At 40.3% G+C, this 17,480-nt stretch overlaps 1 protein-coding gene across 8 annotated transcripts in view; it reads left to right on the top strand.

Annotated features, from left to right (window-relative positions):
- Positions 1 to 17,480, top strand: part of ZMIZ1 (zinc finger MIZ-type containing 1) — a 367,249-nt gene that overhangs the window by 325,114 nt on the left and 24,655 nt on the right. For 5 of the 8 annotated variants that reach the window (XM_068399476.1, XM_068399478.1, XM_068399475.1 and 2 more), the window contains 7 exons: positions 4,146 to 4,260; positions 6,492 to 6,709; positions 8,120 to 8,318; positions 9,335 to 9,625; positions 11,779 to 11,961; positions 14,262 to 14,436; positions 15,726 to 15,912. In XM_068399476.1, the coding sequence (XP_068255577.1) occupies positions 4,146 to 4,260; positions 6,492 to 6,709; positions 8,120 to 8,318; positions 9,335 to 9,625; positions 11,779 to 11,961; positions 14,262 to 14,436; positions 15,726 to 15,912 (1,368 nt within the window). The remainder of the gene's footprint in view (positions 1 to 4,145; positions 4,261 to 6,491; positions 6,710 to 8,119; positions 8,319 to 9,334; positions 9,626 to 11,778; positions 11,962 to 14,261; positions 14,437 to 15,725; positions 15,913 to 17,480) is intronic. The other 3 variants (XM_068399482.1, XM_068399480.1, XM_068399481.1) reach the window with 3 other exon arrangements.

The following is a 17,480-nucleotide window of genomic DNA, read 5'->3' as shown; positions in this document are numbered from 1 at the left end:
TAAAACTGAGATGGATGATTTACAAAGGTAGTGTTTTAGACACGTGGCCTTCTCAACAAGCAATGAGGAAAATCACTGAGAAGGTTTAATTCCAGTTTTCACCCTCCTCCACAACATGTAAAGTACCGATGCTCTAGGGATGCGTACTTCACTAAACCATCTGAATCTCTCCTTTCTCAATCAATGAAGACATGTAAACAGAGTATCAGATACACACACAATTGCTTTAATGACAACATAAACGTATTTAAAATACACCATTTTCCAATAATGCCACAAATCTCATGTATAAATTACAGTAATTCACTAGTATTAATTTACTATACAGAGCTCACTTTTTATTAAGCAACTCTTGTTAGAATTAACTAACAATCTGTGTCTGACGTGAAGTCTGTAACTATTCCAAAGAGGCTGGATATCTGCCTGTTTCTGTTTTCCTAGTACTGGGATTAAGAGAAGCTGTTTAGACCTAAGTACCGATGTACCTCTCCAACATAAGCGTTGTATTACTGGTCGTTTCAGTACATTTTGCCAGCAGCTAAGAAATCCTTCCTCCTTATTCCTTGATTGCAGTTTCACTACATCATAGTTTGATAAGTAATTTCCCTCCATCTCTTCCTCTTTGCTCTGTGGCTTCCTCTGCTGTTTGGTCTTTAATGCTGACCAGTAGTATGTACAGGTTCATTAACACTATTATAAATTTAGTCAATACTCTTTTAGTGGACTCCAGCTGAGCCCAAACTGACTCACTACCCTCCGGGGTGTAGTGAGAGACTTAATTACCCTTGTACCGTTCAACGGGAACAATGTCATGGGCAGTATTTCCCTGTGGCTGGAGAGGCTGAAGCTTCTTTCTCTATTGGCTGCCATTTTCAAGTTTAAAGAAAGGGATTTCAGGATAATTCACAGCTCTGTATAATAACAGTGGAAAGCCACTGCTCTTTAGCAAATGAGAATTGGATTGGTCACGTTTCATTATGGTACTTATATGGATTTTCCTTTGATGGTGGGAGTATTCCTTTGGGTCGTCTAAGGACAGAAACGCAAGTTGAAAGAGCGAAGTGGAGGGACAAGTAATCCTTTAGTTGAGTGGCGTGTGTTTCATCATCTCTTATTGCTTGAAACCAAAGCAGCCTTCACGCAGTGGAGGAAAGGTGGGTATTGTATCCAGTGTGGCAAAATTCATACTCAAATATGCGTGTAATTGGTGGTGGACCAGAGTGTCATGCTGGGGAATGCAAACCACGAGAATGCCCTGTGTTCTCATTGGGGTAACTAAAGCGAAGTGTGAGTGAAGTGAGGTCTAGCGCAGTAAGTGTATGTTAGGGTGTATAAGTTGATGTTCTGCAAGGCACATCTATCACTCTTTTAGTGTTGCCATAATTTCTGATGTTGATGTTGTCTGCGATTTTTAAAGCTAAGTCCTGTGTTGGATAATGTGATAGTCGTGATTTGGTTTGCACAATGAATATTTCTCAACAAATCTGTGTGTGGTCTTTTTTTCTGGCTTCCCTGTGTTATGCTGGGTTCTGTGCTGGAGGCTTTCATCATCTGTCAACAATATGGTTTCTTGAGGTGTCACCTATTTTAACTGTAATACAGTAAAAAGTGAGTGATTTCTTTGTAATTAGATGAAGTGATTGTATAGTCTTTGAGAACCCAATGCAGCCTTGCACTAAACAAATGCTCTGACTCTACCATTGGAAAGTATGGATTAATAATATATGAAATCTATTCTGTGTACCGTAAAGGAGAGGAACAGGTAAGAGAAACATGCTTTGGAGGCAAAGAAAGTGAAGAAATAGTTCTAACTTCTTAACAGCAGCCTAAGGCATCGCTAGCTCAAAGTTGGAGTATGCATACAAACTGTATGGCATATGTGCATTAGAAGAACCTTCAGTGAATCTGTGGTTTGATTCCTGCCTGTCATTACCCTTCTTATTTACTCATACACTTGCAAAATATTTGCCTTGTCCCTCAGGTTTTATTACCTGTCCACAGCACATCAGTGGGGAATAGAGAGGAATGGCTGCAGTGAGTCCTTTCACTGCTTGTGTCATGGAGAGAGCTTCTTTGTAGTTGTTGAAGTATACAAGCACTGGTATGTGCCATAAATATCCAGACAAATCACAGAGCAGACATCATCAAAAACAGTCAGAGAAGAAAGTAAAGTAGGAGGCATCATTCAGAGCAGGAAAAAAAGAGGAAGGCTTCATAGCAGTCACAAATTCTGCATTAGTCATCATTTGTCTCCATGCTGGTGGAGGGGACTTGCTGAAGCATTGCGTCACTTGCAAATATTAGTCACTGGAGCTTCTGAATGAGAGGGGCAAGATTTTCAGCCTTCTAAGAGAAAATATTTTAAAGAAAAATGGGCTGGGAGAACCTACTGATTGCAAGGTATTAAATATGCCCTTATTGACACATTGTTTTATATGGATGCTGTCAACATAAACATTACATGTCAAGCATCCTATAGAGAATTACTATTTTCCATTAACTTTCCCTAATTAATTGTTAGGAGAAATTATTCTTTTCCCTAATTTAATTTGTTTTAACTTTTTTTTTTTTTTGTGATTTTTATTGCTTAATTCAATTCGCGTATTTTGAAACAAATAGGTCAGTTCAAATTCACAGTTATGGTCTGATACAGTGCTGTTGTGCTGGCACAGCATTATGGAATTTGTTTGAAATTTCCTAGTTGTTTGTAAAAGATGTATTCACGGTTTCATTTTGCCTTACGCAGTTGCTGTTACTAGATTATTTGTTATTTGGGACGTAGGCAGTTTTTATCACATGTGTGTGCACTTCTTTGTGCAATGAAATTCCTATTCTTAAATGATTTACGCTAGGTGTTACGAACAGGCTAAAGAATGAACATATAGGTAGTTCTTGATTTTGGCTCACAGCACAACAGGAAGGAGAGGTGGTCCAAGCCTGGAGTACTGTCTGGGGACATGGGAGAGTCAGCCCCGTGGTCTGCCACAGAGCCTTTTTTAGGACTTTGGCACGTTGGTTGTCTCACTGTTTTGTGGGAGTTAATTGTGTGGCACTTCGTGGTGCAGGCTTTGAAGCATGTGGATAAAGCGCTTGTAGAGCCTGTATGGATTCTTTAAGCAAGGTAGCCCTCCCTGTATAGAATTCCAGTGATAGCTGGTAGTCCAGGCAAAAATGCAATTCTTGATATAAAATACGAGTCAATGGCGTTTGAAAACAAGAGTGCAGTGTGTGTGTATTAAATGGTATATATATCTAGATGAGGAAAGATCATGTGTGTGTATGTGTACATATATGCAAATAGAAATCTAATTTACAAGTTAATAGTATGAGAATGAACAAATTTCAAGTGGAATATATTTTACAGTTATGGGATTAATAGTTACTCTCACTGGATTTAACATTTCTTTAATTACGTTAGATGCATACCTATCCTGTGTTCATTTTGAAACCACCAATGCTTTCGTATGAAAAGAACTGTAAGAAATGTTTGCTTGTATCTGTGGGCAAAGCTAATGGAAAAACCCAGTCCTCTCATCCACATATTTGTCTGAAAGATGTGTTGTATATCTGCAGTTGATTTTCTAGAATGCTGATTAGCTAATACTGTTTTTGGCATGCAGCTTATCCATCGTGTGGGAGAACACTATCTGAATTTCAATTTACTTTTCAAAATGATGTTGAACTGCTGTTCCTTTAAAGGCTTTTCTGGCCATTTGGGGACTCAGTGCAGACATTGGAGCTGCAGTCTGGTCTCAAAATCTAATTGAGTTGATACGAGGCAGCTGAAGCGGTGATTGTTGAAGAGCTTGAGATGGATTGCAAAAAATAACTGCTTCTGAACAACTTGCTTAGAGTCCTTGTTTGAAACTCTGCTCCTGAGATTACTTTTACTTTCATTGGTAACAGACCTTTATGGAAAAAGCCCTGTGCTTCAGTATAGTAAAGGAATTCATTAGTTCTGTGTGGTTTTGATATGATCACATTGCTATTAAAGAAGCTTTATGCCTTGGAGAGTACTAGGCTAATAATGGAAGGAGGCGTGGAGAGTTAAGGTAATGTCAGGTGTTAATCCCTTTGTCTCCACCAGCAACTTGCCACTGTTTCAACTTCCAAAATCTTACCCTCCTAAACGTTTCTTTTTGCAGTGATGGGTCTTTCCCTTACGATTCTGTTCCCTGGCAGCAAAATACCAACCAGCCCCCAGGCTCTTTATCTGTGGTCACCACAGTATGGGGTGTGACTAACACCTCTCAAAGCCAGGTAAGCTTCATTTTATGCTCTCTCCCCTCTAGATATGGGTTTTCACTAATGTTGGCAAAATGAAAAAGCTTTTTGGAAGATCCTCTTGGGATTGATAACAGTGTCTGTGTTCGCTTTGTTGTATATGGTGCATTTTTTCTCCAGTCATGTCATCTTTGGTGGCGTCAGAAAGGAGGTGTCCGAGAGCTTGAGTCAGTAACTCCTTTAGCTGCATGCAAACGTCAGGCTTGGGATTAGCATGTATTTTGCACTGTATGGTTTCAACACAAAAGCATGATTTTGGGGTAATCCCAAACCCCTGTGGAATTTCAGATTGAATTTGAAAGGTTGTTGTATTAAAAATTCTATCTAGATTCACCAAATGACAGTTATTGTTGATTTGAACTGGGGTTATGTTGTGATTGTGGGCTGGTGAAATCCAGTGGCAAGTCTACCACCACGCTGAGGTGCTACCTACCAGCTATAGGCTGTGCTCTTTTCAACCCCTCCTCTTAATACTACCTTACTTTCCAAAGCTATTTCAATATGCATTGGAGCAAAGCATGAGCTCCTGGCTTCCAGGTGAGACCCATACTTACTGGATTTTCATTTGGTTCTCTCTGCTCTTACCTCTTTTTCTTCTGCAATGTATATTGAATTATGCTATACAAAAAAAAAAGCAACTTTAATGAAGGAGTCGCCAATTATTTGTGATAGTGTGCTCTCCAAGGGATGTGTCACAAATAAAGCTCTCAGACAGTCTAGCCTCTTCTTACACCGTACATGATGTGCTCTAAACACATCTCCATCTTTAATGAGTGCAAATGATACATAAATCTAACCTGTCTTTTCTACCTTTTTCAAATCAAGTGATGTTAGATCCCATACAAAATTTTCTGTTGGTTTTGTTTGCTATTATTTTAATTTTGGTCAGAAAATTAAAACCAAAATTGTTATGGATTGAGCCATTTGAAAAACAAATTATTTAGGGGCCAAGTCGTATAGATACATGGCAGTTAATGTAAGCCCTGGTTGTGGCAAAATCTTTCTTCAAAAAATAAAGAAAGGAAACAGTTACATGATCTATAAAATGATTTATTATTGTGGATTTCTTTTTAACACCTTAAAAGAAAAGGTATCCCATCAGGGAGAGCAAAACCTGAGTAAACACGTAGGTCTATACATTGGCCAGAAAATGGAAATGTAGTTTCTTGTGGAAATTTTTCACAGTTAAAAAGGCAAAAGGAAAGGAAAAAAAAAGACTTAAGTTTTTTTCTATCATAAGACCACTGTAATGTTACTTGAACCCTTCATGATACTTAAGAGGAATGTGCAATAAAAGAAAAAAAAAGTGCTTTGGTAAGAAGAAAATGCTGCTTCAGAATCACTGCAAGGGAAGGGTGAAACTCTGGAACATGAAGTTTGGTTGTAGCTGTTCAGAGCAGATTGAAATGGATGATGGGGTTTCCTGTAAGTCTTAATGGCTCCCCGAGGGAATGAGCTGGGCTCACTGATTCCCTTTCACAAATTCCCAAAGCTGATGACTTGGTCTTCTGCAAAAATCACGATCACTAAATTTCTTCCCAAGTAGGAGACAGATTTCTGTGCAGGTGATCCATGAACAGCCATACCTACATCTTAATGCAAATCATAGCAAGTTTGGTTCCATTGAAAAAAAAATGCTTCAAACAAGCAAACTAAGTCCTTTTAAAAACAGAACAGAGGACTCTCTTCGAAGAAGCAATAAAAACAGCCGACAGACTTCTGTACACTTTAGAGGGAGTTAGGTTCAAGAACAGGTTAAGCCACTGAAATACATTTTCACGGTTTTTGCATTTGTAGTACCCTTTGCAGTATGCCAGTGGGACTGAATATTTGCAAGTTATTTCAAAGTCCTACATCAGAAAAAAGACAAAGCATGTACTTTCTCTTAATTGGATTAATTTGTCACCTACAGAGCATGGTTCTAGCAGGTATTTATCTTAACTTTTTTCAGAAGCATGTTAGTTTGGGTTCCATCTAGTTAAAAATCTCCTGTAAAGCATAATTAGAGATCAGAAACTCTTGTGTGTTTGGAAATGGCAAAAGAAGAAATTACCAGGAATGTGCACCTAGACATCAACAAGTTGTATGCTGGTTAGAGTTCAGAGTACAGGGTGGCTACATTTTAATTTATCAATTGCAGCAAATCAACTTAATTTGCTTGATGTAGTTCAAGGTACAGCCCCTTATTCTCATGTTTCTACCCACAGGTGCTGGGAAATCCAATGGCAAATGCTAACAACCCTATGAACCCAGCGGGAAATCCCATGGCTTCTGGGATGACTACTAGCAACCCTGGAATCAACTCCCCTCAGTTTGCTGGACAGCAGCAACAATTTTCAGCCAAGGCAGGCTCCACTCAGCCTTACATACAGCAGGGCATGTATGGGCGACCCAATTACCCTGGAAGTGGAGGCTTTGGTGGCAGGTAAGTTTTACTTGTGTGGGGTGGAAAATGGATGTATAGAGTTGATAAAGCTTGTTTTAGTGACCTGGCAGAAGTGTCATGGGCTTATTTTAATTATGTAAAGTCTCAGTAGCTATTTTATGCTGGTTAACAGAAGTGCATACTGCTTTTACAGCTTCGTAAATCAGCTACCCAAACTTCAGTGAAATTCATCACAGTAAATAGAAATGGCTTAGGTCAATCAATTAGCTCTAATAAACCCCCAAAATAAAGTTTTAATTAAGAGAGATTGTTAAACAGACCACAGGCTTAGGAATGATTAACATGTAATAAGGCCAGGATGTGAAAGGTATTGATGGTATAATTTCTACATGTGTATGGAGGAACAAGCTTGAGTATTAGGCAAAGCAGGTTCCTGTGCAATGGGGTATTTCTGCCCAAAGACTTGCTCCACAGCAGGAATTTGAAAAGAATTGGGAGTGAAGATGTTTGTTAAGACAGATGGTCAGGCTGTGTATTTATTTCGGGGAAGTAAATGCTGCATTAGTGAAATAAGCCAAAACTAATAGCCTGGGTTTTGCTACATTTTAACTTTCTATGTCTGTGCTTTGTAAACAGGGGTGGTAAGTGTGCTTAACTGAAACCAGTCTGGGAAGCCTGCTGAAAAGGTTGTTAGCATACTCAGTCTAGTGTGAAGAGTGTAAGCCTGGGACTCCGGGAACTTACCTCTCCTGTCATCTCTGCCACTGATCTACTGAGTGACCTTGAATAAGTCAGAAAGTTTCTTTAGCTTTGTATTAACATCTCTAAAATGGGCACAGTGTACTGGCCTATATTTATAAACATAGTTGGTGTCTTGGAGTGGGGAAGGCATGATTTAGCTTAATTTATCTTATGGTCAATAGGACAACCAGATAGGAACTGCAGCATACGTTGTGTGGGTTTCAGCAGAGCTGATTGCATTGGGTCTCTCCTGGCCTTTCTGCTAAGGTTCAGGGAGGAATGCTTTTACAACGTCGGGAGCGCTTGGCATAATTCACCACTGAGGCAGATGAATGCGCTGTAGTGGAGGAAGCTCCCTGTTCATGCTGCTGTGCAATCTGCCCCTACACTATTGGGAAATGGAGCATGCATTAACTTTCAGGATTTCAGTTCAACTTTGCAGTAAGCTACAGAGCTGCAAAGCGGTTCACTGCCCCCGAAACAACTGATGGTGGTGCCTTGCAATTCCAGTGGCAGCCCTATGACTGTTGTGCCCGAGCAACACTTGTATCTCAGGTACACACCTAATTCCCTGTCCTGCTGGCTTTCATTAGGCATTGATATGTGGTTTTGGAACAGTTCCTGATGAGGATCACAGCAACGTTCAAAATAAAACCCACCAGGAACATCTTAATTCTCTCTTTCTTTCTCACTTTTCTTCCCTGTTAGTTACCCTGGAGGCCCAAATACCCCTGCAGGAATGGGGATCCCCCCACACACGAGGCCACCAGCTGATTTCACCCAGCCAGCTGCAGCAGCCGCCGCTGCTGCAGTTGCAGCTGCAGCTGCTACAGCAACAGCTACAGCTACAGCCACTGTGGCAGCCCTTCAGGAAACGCAGAATAAGGACATGAACCAGTACGGACCGGTAAGAGAGCAACTCCTATGTCTTCATACCTGCCTGATCTGGACCATTACAGGGAACTGGGCTGTCCTTCTTACTCCCCTGTTTATTAGGGTGCCTACTCTCTCTCTTTTTTTTTTTTTTTTTTTTTTTTTTTTATTCTTTGTGCATGAGCATGGTTATAAAAGCTTACGAGAAACTTCTGGAATGTGTGTATGTAGGTATGAGTTGGTCTCCCGTGTTTTTCCTGATAAATCTTGCATAATTGTATTTTGTAGTTTGGAGATTGCCCCTTAAAAAAAAATGATTAGCCAAAGTTACGGCTGCATCTGACATGATATATTATTGCTGCCTTTGCCAGCCCTGTGAACCTCTAAATCTGAGTACCCAGTGAAACATTCCAGAATCTTGGAATAGGTTTTATACCACTTGGGTAATTGTTTATTTTGCCAGCTACAGTTGGTTGGTTGTTTTTTTCCCTTCAAACAAGGAAACAACAGTAGAAAAGAGATTTGCTTTTTAATAATGTTGTCTATGAGAACAACTAAGCGAGACATGCATTTCTGGTGAACCATAGCCTCCAGCATGTCATGACTTCATGTAATAATTTTTTTTTCTTAAAAAAAACAAGGGTTGGATCAATTCAGGTTTTTTCCTTCTTAGCTTTTTTTACCTCTCTGAGTTTTGAAGTATATGGGCCCATATGCCAGGTGAGGTAAAGAAAGCAGTGTCTTAGAAATTGTAGTGTTGTGCTGTATTTACACAGCCAACTTCCTAACCTGTTACCTTACAGTAATGGACTAGCCAATTTAAACAATTTAATTGCTTACCTTAGATTTAGGTCTGTCTTTCTCTGTTATGCCTTCTACAATTCCAATCGAATGTTTGTTATAAACATCACCTCTCATCAAATGTTGGAGAACATTGAAGGAAAATGCGACATAAATCCTCCCCCAAAAGCATGTTCAGCTCCCTCCTCCCATTTTAAATGCATGTCGCATTTTATTCTTTTTTTTTTTCTTCTTCTTCTTCCGTTGAAGGTTTGTTCCTCTTTCCAGATGGGTCCAACTCAGGCTTACAACAGCCAGTTTATGAACCAGCCTGGTCCTCGCGGCCCTGCTTCTATGCCAGGCAACATGAACCCAGCAAGCATGGGAGCAGGAATGACACCTTCCAGCATGAGTGGGCCACCCATGGGCATGAACCAGCCTCGGCCTCCTGGAATGAGTCCCTTCAGCACCCATGGGCAGAGGATGCCTCAGCAAGCCTACCCAGGCCCACGCCCCCAGTCTTTGCCTATACAGGGCATAAAGAGACCATACCCAGGAGAGGTAATAAATTATATTTTGCATACACTATTATTTTGACTGAAAGTTGCAACATGCTGGGCGATGTGTGGTGTGCATCACTGTGAGACAGGTACATCTTTGTTCCAGTCTTGGTAGGAATGCTGCCAGTAAAATATGAGCGGCAGCAGCTCTTCCTTTTTAGTTTCTAAAGTATTCAGGTTGGCCCTTGCTATGTTAGTAAAGATGACAGTCATTATAACCAAGAAATGCCCAAAATCAGCCGAGCCCTCAAAATGTCACTTTAAGATTCTCATGCTAGATGGTGAATTCATAGCCCTTAAGCAGACTTCCTTCATAGGAGTGGGTTTATTCAATGTGACATCTTAAAAGAGTTGTTGAAGGTGAAATACTTCATTTGAGCCCAATACATATGTGATCTGCATTTTCTTGGATGGTTTTATTGTTCTGAAGAAACACAGGGCATACGTCGTATAAACACCAGTAGTAGGAACATTTATTTTGAAGACCAATTGCTTTCCAAACTTCTTGAGGCTTGAATTTCATAGGCACTGAGGTGAATATAAATCATGTTGAACTCAAATTCCTCTGTGTCAGCATTTATCTAATACAAGTTTATTTGGAGTGTGATATTTCTAAGCTCCCATGCTGTTGTATGAGATCTGAGTGGCTTTGTAGACAAAATTGTATTGCCATTGACTTGTATTATGACCTTGGGCAAAAGGCTTAGGGTAAAAAATTTAAAGAAATGTAGACAACCACTGATGCAGACAGATGAGCTTTTGGATTTTAAGAAGTACCAATGCATTTTACTATTCAGATTGGTATGAATCGGGCAGTAGATGCTTTTGAGAATCCCGCCAACTCTCTCTCAGCAACTATATGCACCTAAATGTCTTTACAAATCTAGCCACCAGTTACTAGCTTCAGAGATAATTTCCTGGTGAAATTGCGTATTAAGCTGAGACTGCAACAGCTATAACTCCGGGTGTAGAGCTTTGAATATTATGATATTGCCCTGGCTATAATAATGGTAGTAAGAGTTTATAGAAAACATACAGAAAAGAATACCATGGCATGCAGAAAGTATAGCAAACATTTATTATTGAGCTACATTTCTTTCCTCATCTAAAATCTATTTTTTTTTTTTTAAATTAAAAAAAATCAGAAATTTAAGAAGTGATATGCTTTTGCAAGAGTTGCTTCTCTGGGAAGGCTTTTCACGCTGTATATACCACCACTTACTCTACAATTAAGTTAAGAAAACACAGAATGTGGCTTGTTCAGATAAGTTTTATCTTCAGATTTCATATTTTAAGGAAGACTATAAATCCCTTTTTGCTGCTTCAGAACCAGGTTTTTCATTGTAAGCAAATATGATCATGTTCCCAAGAAGTCAATATTGAACAGTGTCCTAAAATGTTACATGCTTGCTGGTCTGGAATTCCGCATCCCGTAGATGCTATTTGCTGATTGGTTTTTGGAAACTTCTTATTAATCAGTTAATTTTTCAAATTGACATTTTACTACCTTTAAAGTTCCAATTTTTATGACTTCGATTCCAAAACGCAGCACAGTACTAGCTAGCACTAGCAAGGTGTTTATGACTAGTAATAGCTTCTCTTTGGTTGTTCAAGTATTGCTAAACAGTCTAGCACAAGGCCAGCATAGCAGTTGTGTTGAGAAGGCAGACATGGACAACACAGCTTCTATGCCCATTCCAGGATTATTTTTTTTAATGGTTTGGGGTTTTGGTTTTGTTTTTTTTTTTTTGGTGCTTCCATTCTCCATCTGGAAAAGGAGCCCCAGGGTTGAGGCTGGTAGCACTTGCAAAAACACAGAGATTTTGTGAACATCGCATCTGGTTGCAGTTCTGATTTCTTCAAACACAATGCCCTTTGACAGCACTACAAGGCTGAGTGTATGTGTGTGTTAATGTACATGGTTATTCTTACCTGGCTTTGGTTTGTAGGACTTTTATGCTTTTGAGTGAGTATTCACCTTCAGCCATCAGAGCCCTGGTCTAGGCATGAGTGGTGCTAAGTTGAGGAGTATGCACCTGGAGGGGTTTTTTTGTTTGTTTTGATTCCACTATTGAATGTATGCTAACAAACAATTGAAGAAAGCTGCTTGCATGAAACAGATCCTTGTCTTCTTTCATCTCTGTCATGAAACAGCCGAATTATGGAAACCAGCAGTATGGACCAAATAGCCAGTTTCCAAACCAGCCTGGTCAGTACCCCACTCCCAACCCTCCAAGACCCCTTGCGTCTCCCAACTATCCTGGACAGAGGATGCCAAGCCAGCAGAACACAGGGCAGTACCCTCCTCCAACGGTCAATATGGGGCAGTATTACAAGGTAAGAATTTTTTTATTATCTTGTTGTGTTCTGGTAGACATTTATGAATGAAGTCACATTAACGATTTCATAGATACTGCTTTTATGTAATTAAATGAGAGAGAGAAAAAAGCACAGTGTTTCTACTAATGTTTTGGATATCACAGAATCAAGTCAATCAGCCAAGTTGCATTGTAACTTCAGAGCAGTTCATAAAGAAAATTGAATGTTACTGCAGCTCATTAGAGGCTTTTACAAGAAAATGTTGGTTTTGCTTTAAAAAATAGCATGTAAAAAGAAGTACCTAATAGGATTCAGGTGTAATATTTTCACCTATTCATGGCAACCTGCAAGCATACAACTTTGGAACTTTGTAATAAACAAGTTCCACATTGCTGCATCCCAGTTTCAGACCTAGAGTGGTCACTGTTGGATTAAGCCAACTTAAACTTAAAAGCTGTTCCAGATGTAGAATTCATCTTTGAACTGAAGTTTGCGTGACTTTCTCTGTCCTCTCTCTCCCCTTTTCTCCTTCTTTTCCCTCCGTGCTGCTTGTTTTGGGCAAGAATTAGTGTTAAAATGTTGCCCAAAACCTGATTTATGGATACATCTTGAGCACTTCATATTCTCCAAACTGAGTCTGTACTGAGGGCCTGCTGAGGTTTGACATCTTTGAAGTGCGCACAGAAGTGATCTTTTGCACACAGGTACTCCAGTGAGTACAAAAATGGGGAGGACCATCGATGGTCTGACCTGCTCTTAAAGCATTAGCTGTTGAAGTCTCTGTACTACGTTCTGGTTTTGAATGTAGGCTGAAAAAATCTAAGTTGCACATTGATGTTGAATTTGTTCTGGTGTGATTCACACAGAAAACACCATTGAAAAAAAGGGAAAATAAACCTCTTTACTATAGAGCATCTGTTCTGCATGCAACCAAGCTGTCCACTGTGGTACCCAAAGTAATGCCTGTTGCATTGTGGCAGCTTTTGCAGTACGGTCCCAGGAAGAACAGAAGGAGGAAACAGATTCTCAACTACTGTAATTCCAGTGCAGTCACTTACGCTAAAATAACAGCAGAAGATCTCTGTGAAGTTTTTAAGTGACAGCTTTTTTTAATACATTTTACATGTGTTTATTTTAGATGCGATTTAAGTTTTTTGTTTACAGGATAGTTCCAACAGGGAATCTGTGGTCTTTTCAATGCATCCCTATTTTGTAGTCAAATATCAACCGTTCTGGAAACAGTTAGAAAATAAGAGAGCTTGTTAAGAATGGAGGTTATCCTGGCTAGGGAAAAAATTCTAGCTTACCACAGACAGGACCTGAGCCTTTGGATTGTAGCGATTGTGGAGATAGTACCTGTATGTGTTAAAGAAAAAGGCAAAGATGGTTGGGAATGTAAATGCTTAAGATTACAGAATGCAGCTCTCTTCTTACGTACTTTACACTATCCTAGGCTAGCAGTGCAGCATTTAGATACAGAATCAGATTTGAAGTCCTGATGCTTCTGCTGTCTGTAAAGATTTTCATCTTCTGACACTCTCATGTGTATGTGCTTATGGTACACGAGCTATTAGAAGAGTGTGCCGTGCAAGTGTAGCTTTGTTTAATGTCAGCTTCCTTTGCATCATCGTTACTGGTTTATTCTGTTAACTGCAACCATCCCCTTAATTACCAGAAACAAAACCAATGTGTTTTAGTACTGTAGCTACTATTTATACTTAACTGTCCTTTTTCTCTTAGTTTGTCTTATTCAGCAGCAAACTAAGAACAGAATCAAATTGTAGGTACACAAAATAAGGCATCCCCCAACCTCCAGAGCTTTCATTCTGAGTAGATGAGTTGGACAGGGGTGGAAGAAAGGATAGATAGAAGTAAAAGGGACAGAGACATTCTAATTGCATGTCTTTGGATTTTGTTTTTCATGTAGACTTTTGTGCACTGAGGCTATTTTGGGAGGAAGCCAAAGAGAGACAAAGGACTGGGTGGACTGGGGTGGTGTGGAAAAGCTGAAGTGAATGGCTGGTTGGTTTTGAAAAGAGTGTTCAGAGGAAGGTGATAAGCCTCTTGGCAGCCTTATTTGTATCTGGTCATTGCCTGAATTAAGCTGGCTGGTCTGCTGGTTTACGTTCCTGCTTTGCTCTCCTAGTCTGCCTCTTCCGTGAAGGACTCATGGGACATCCTGTGGTTTCTTGTCCTTCCGGAGACAGAGGGGCCTCCCTACCTTGTTTGTAGTCTTTGCTGTTTGATAGCAGTGCAGTTCACAAGGCTTATTATTCTTTCCAGACTGCAATAACAATGTGGTGTTATTTATTTTCTAGCCATCAAGGCCTGTACCTGTGGCAAATTACCCTCATTCACCTGTTCCAGGAAACCCCACGCCACCTATGACTCCAGGGAGCAATATTCCTCCATACCTGTCACCTAACCAGGATGTCAAACCACCATTCCCACCTGACATTAAACCAAATATCAATGCTTTACCACCACCTCCAAGTGAGTAGCAAACAGAATGCCCCCACAGTCATTTATTGTCCCTTTGTTCTCTACCACATACATTTCAGAGTCTCGAAACTAGCTCTGATTGCTACTGTGGGAGAGGCTCGGATTGCTCAGTTGTGATAGGTGGCACACACGGTGCAGGCTCACTAGAGCCAGTGGACAGGAAAGATTGCTGTCCCCTCCTAAAATACAGTATTCGAGAAGTTCTTCCAGGTTAAACTTGTAAGCATTTTACTCCTGAAGTATTCCTTTGATACACTTCCTGAGGATAAAACACTTGATTTTGGGTTGCATTATGTGTGCTTGGTAAGCTTGTTTATTGTATGAACTTTCATTGTGGTCTGTTTTGTTCAAGGGCAAAGCCATTCATTGAACATCACTGCAGAATAGCATAAAATGTGAATATTTACAGCGGTGTCTCTATTGTGATCCATACAGGCAGCTTAAGAATATTCAGTAGCATGCCAAAGATTTATATATGTTCCTTTCAAAGCTCCTCAACATCATAACTACATTTGGCTGGAAACAGGGCAGGAATAACAAGATCTTTCTGACTGTATAGTAGCACAAGATGTTTGAGGTTTTGAAGTGGCTGATGAACAGTAGGAGATATCATTTACCAGGGAATAGGGAGAACCTTTATGTTTTCTGTAAAATAACTACTGCTGCATTAGCACTTTGCTACCAGTGTTTGGAGTTCAGGATAGCTGAAAAATGAAGCAGAAGAAGGTGGCCTGCAGTATTATTTGGGCAAGAACACAGCATTTAAAGACACTTGGACTTCATAGATGAGCTGTAAGTTACCACAAAACCTCATGTTATGAGATCAGATGGTAATTGAATACCAGTGTCTTCGGTCATTGGATAGTTTCAGCTGATGAAATTATTGGAACTGATTGGGTAATGGTGATCCCAGTTCAAAGCAGGGAAAATAAGCATTGTCGCAGTTTGCCATAATTAAGAGATTTGTTGTCAGTCTTCTGCCAACAGAGTAAGCCTGGACACAGGACCTATCCAGTAGTAAAAAAGAGGAATTCTTGCCACTCCTGGTTTCTGTTTGTATTCTGAATGCTAAGGTCCTAATGCTAAGGGTTGGGAGAATAGAAAGAAGACTTTGGTTTGCCATTGCTATCACTTTGAGCCCTGTCATTTGTATCAGTTAGATGATGTAGTTACTTGTCATTTTTTTGTGTGTATGAACCTGCCAAGTTAGACCCCGTAATAAATCACTGTGCCATTTGTTACTATTCTGTATAAATATACACATTATTATTGCACTGCAGATGCTAAAGGGAAAGTTCACGCTTTCTCTCCCTCTTCGATCCCAGCCAACCACAATGATGAGCTGCGTCTGACGTTTCCCGTGAGAGATGGTGTGGTACTGGAGCCCTTCCGGCTGGAACACAACCTGGCAGTCAGTAACCATGTCTTTCACTTACGGCCAACTGTTCATCAGACACTGATGTGGAGGTAAGCTCAGCCTTGCTGAGAGGAAGTCTTGCACCCAGTGATGGAGGAGTGTCAGGCCAGATGAACTTCATTTAGGTTTGTTATGAATTTCACATCAAGAATTGTGGCCTAGATAGGAAAAATGCCCTTTAAACTCACAGATAATCTCACCTGTCACTTCCCAGAGACAACACATGCTAAAAGCTTCCTGATCTATGTTGCATCACCTTGCTGATAGCACATGGCATGCAGTGTCTGAAAAATCACTGCAACTGTTCCATCCTTTCTGCTCTGGGTGGATGTGCACGATCAACACCAGTACAAACTTCCATTTGGGAAACTCTGAAGTCCTGGGTACTTTGTGGCCTGTGAAATGTTAGTTGCAGGAGTAACTATGTAGGGCTGTTACAGTTTATGCTTAGATTAAATGGTGCAGAGTATCTGATAATGCAAAATAACACACTAATGAAGGACCTAATTTAGAGGCTTGGTAAAATCATTTGGAAAGACAAGTGCTTAAATCCTCCAAACTTTAGAAACTAAATTCCCCCTCTCCTGTGACTCCACAAGTAAGGACAGGTCAGAAATACCAGAGCATGCTTTCCACATACAAAGGCTTCTGGTTTTCACTTACAGTGAGTACTACTTTCCAGTACAGAGGAATAGTTTTCCTAGGTGGTACTTTCCTGCATTTAATGTACATCTGCATAAGTGATTCCAGGTTATGTCCTGATTCCACCATGCTCATGGAAGGGCTTTAGATCAAATGACAATCAGATCCTTAATTTTTTCATTTGTATATTTTCAAATACCAGGGAATAATTTTGTCTCCTCATTCTGTTTTTCTCAGAAAGTATCTCAGTGTTTATCCTGGCTGCTGACTATGTTGTTTGAGCCTGTCTCTGTGCACTGTGGAGGCTGGTTAGTTGGTCAGGATCTTGTACAGAGGTTGTTTCACAGGTGTAGCAACTGATACGGTAAAATGCAGCATCTTAAGCACATTTCCTGTTATGCCTGCCTCACTTTTTCTTCCCAAGCCTGGACCACATACCTCCTGACCTTAAAGGGAGTGATAACTTGTAGCTTCAGCTCTTTTTCCTGTGAGGATCTTCTTCCTATTCACTGGAATCTGCTTGAGACTTCTGTTTTCATGGTGTGAAGGGCATGAGGTAGGCAGAGAGGTGCGCTCAGTTCCCTGCCCCAGGGACAGACTCTGGCTCTAAAGCTGAGGCTTGATGCAGGAGTCTTTGGTGCCGCGGTGCCCCCCTACCCTGAGGTAGCCTGGGGTTTGGAAGGGAGGGAGATTGCAAGCAGACCACATCCAATAATTAACACCTAACTTTGAGGTCAGTTATTGCTTACTTGCATTTCATTATCATGGAGTACTCGCAGCAGAGGGAGTTTTGGCAGTTGTTTGCCAGTTTTTATTAATAAGTAATCACTACTGGGGATTGTGCTGGCTCATTCAGTAGATTTATAGTGCTGCACTGAGGCATGAGACTGTTTCTTAATATCTGTTCTTTCTTTCTTCCTTAGCTCACCAAACACATAGCCTTTATTTAAACTTATTTTAATGAAGACTCATAGGT

The sequence above is a fragment of the Nyctibius grandis genome, chromosome 4, assembly GCF_013368605.1.
Source record: "Nyctibius grandis isolate bNycGra1 chromosome 4, bNycGra1.pri, whole genome shotgun sequence".
Lineage (NCBI taxonomy): Eukaryota > Metazoa > Chordata > Aves > Nyctibiiformes > Nyctibiidae > Nyctibius > Nyctibius grandis.
This window is presented reverse-complemented; position numbering and strand designations above follow the sequence as displayed.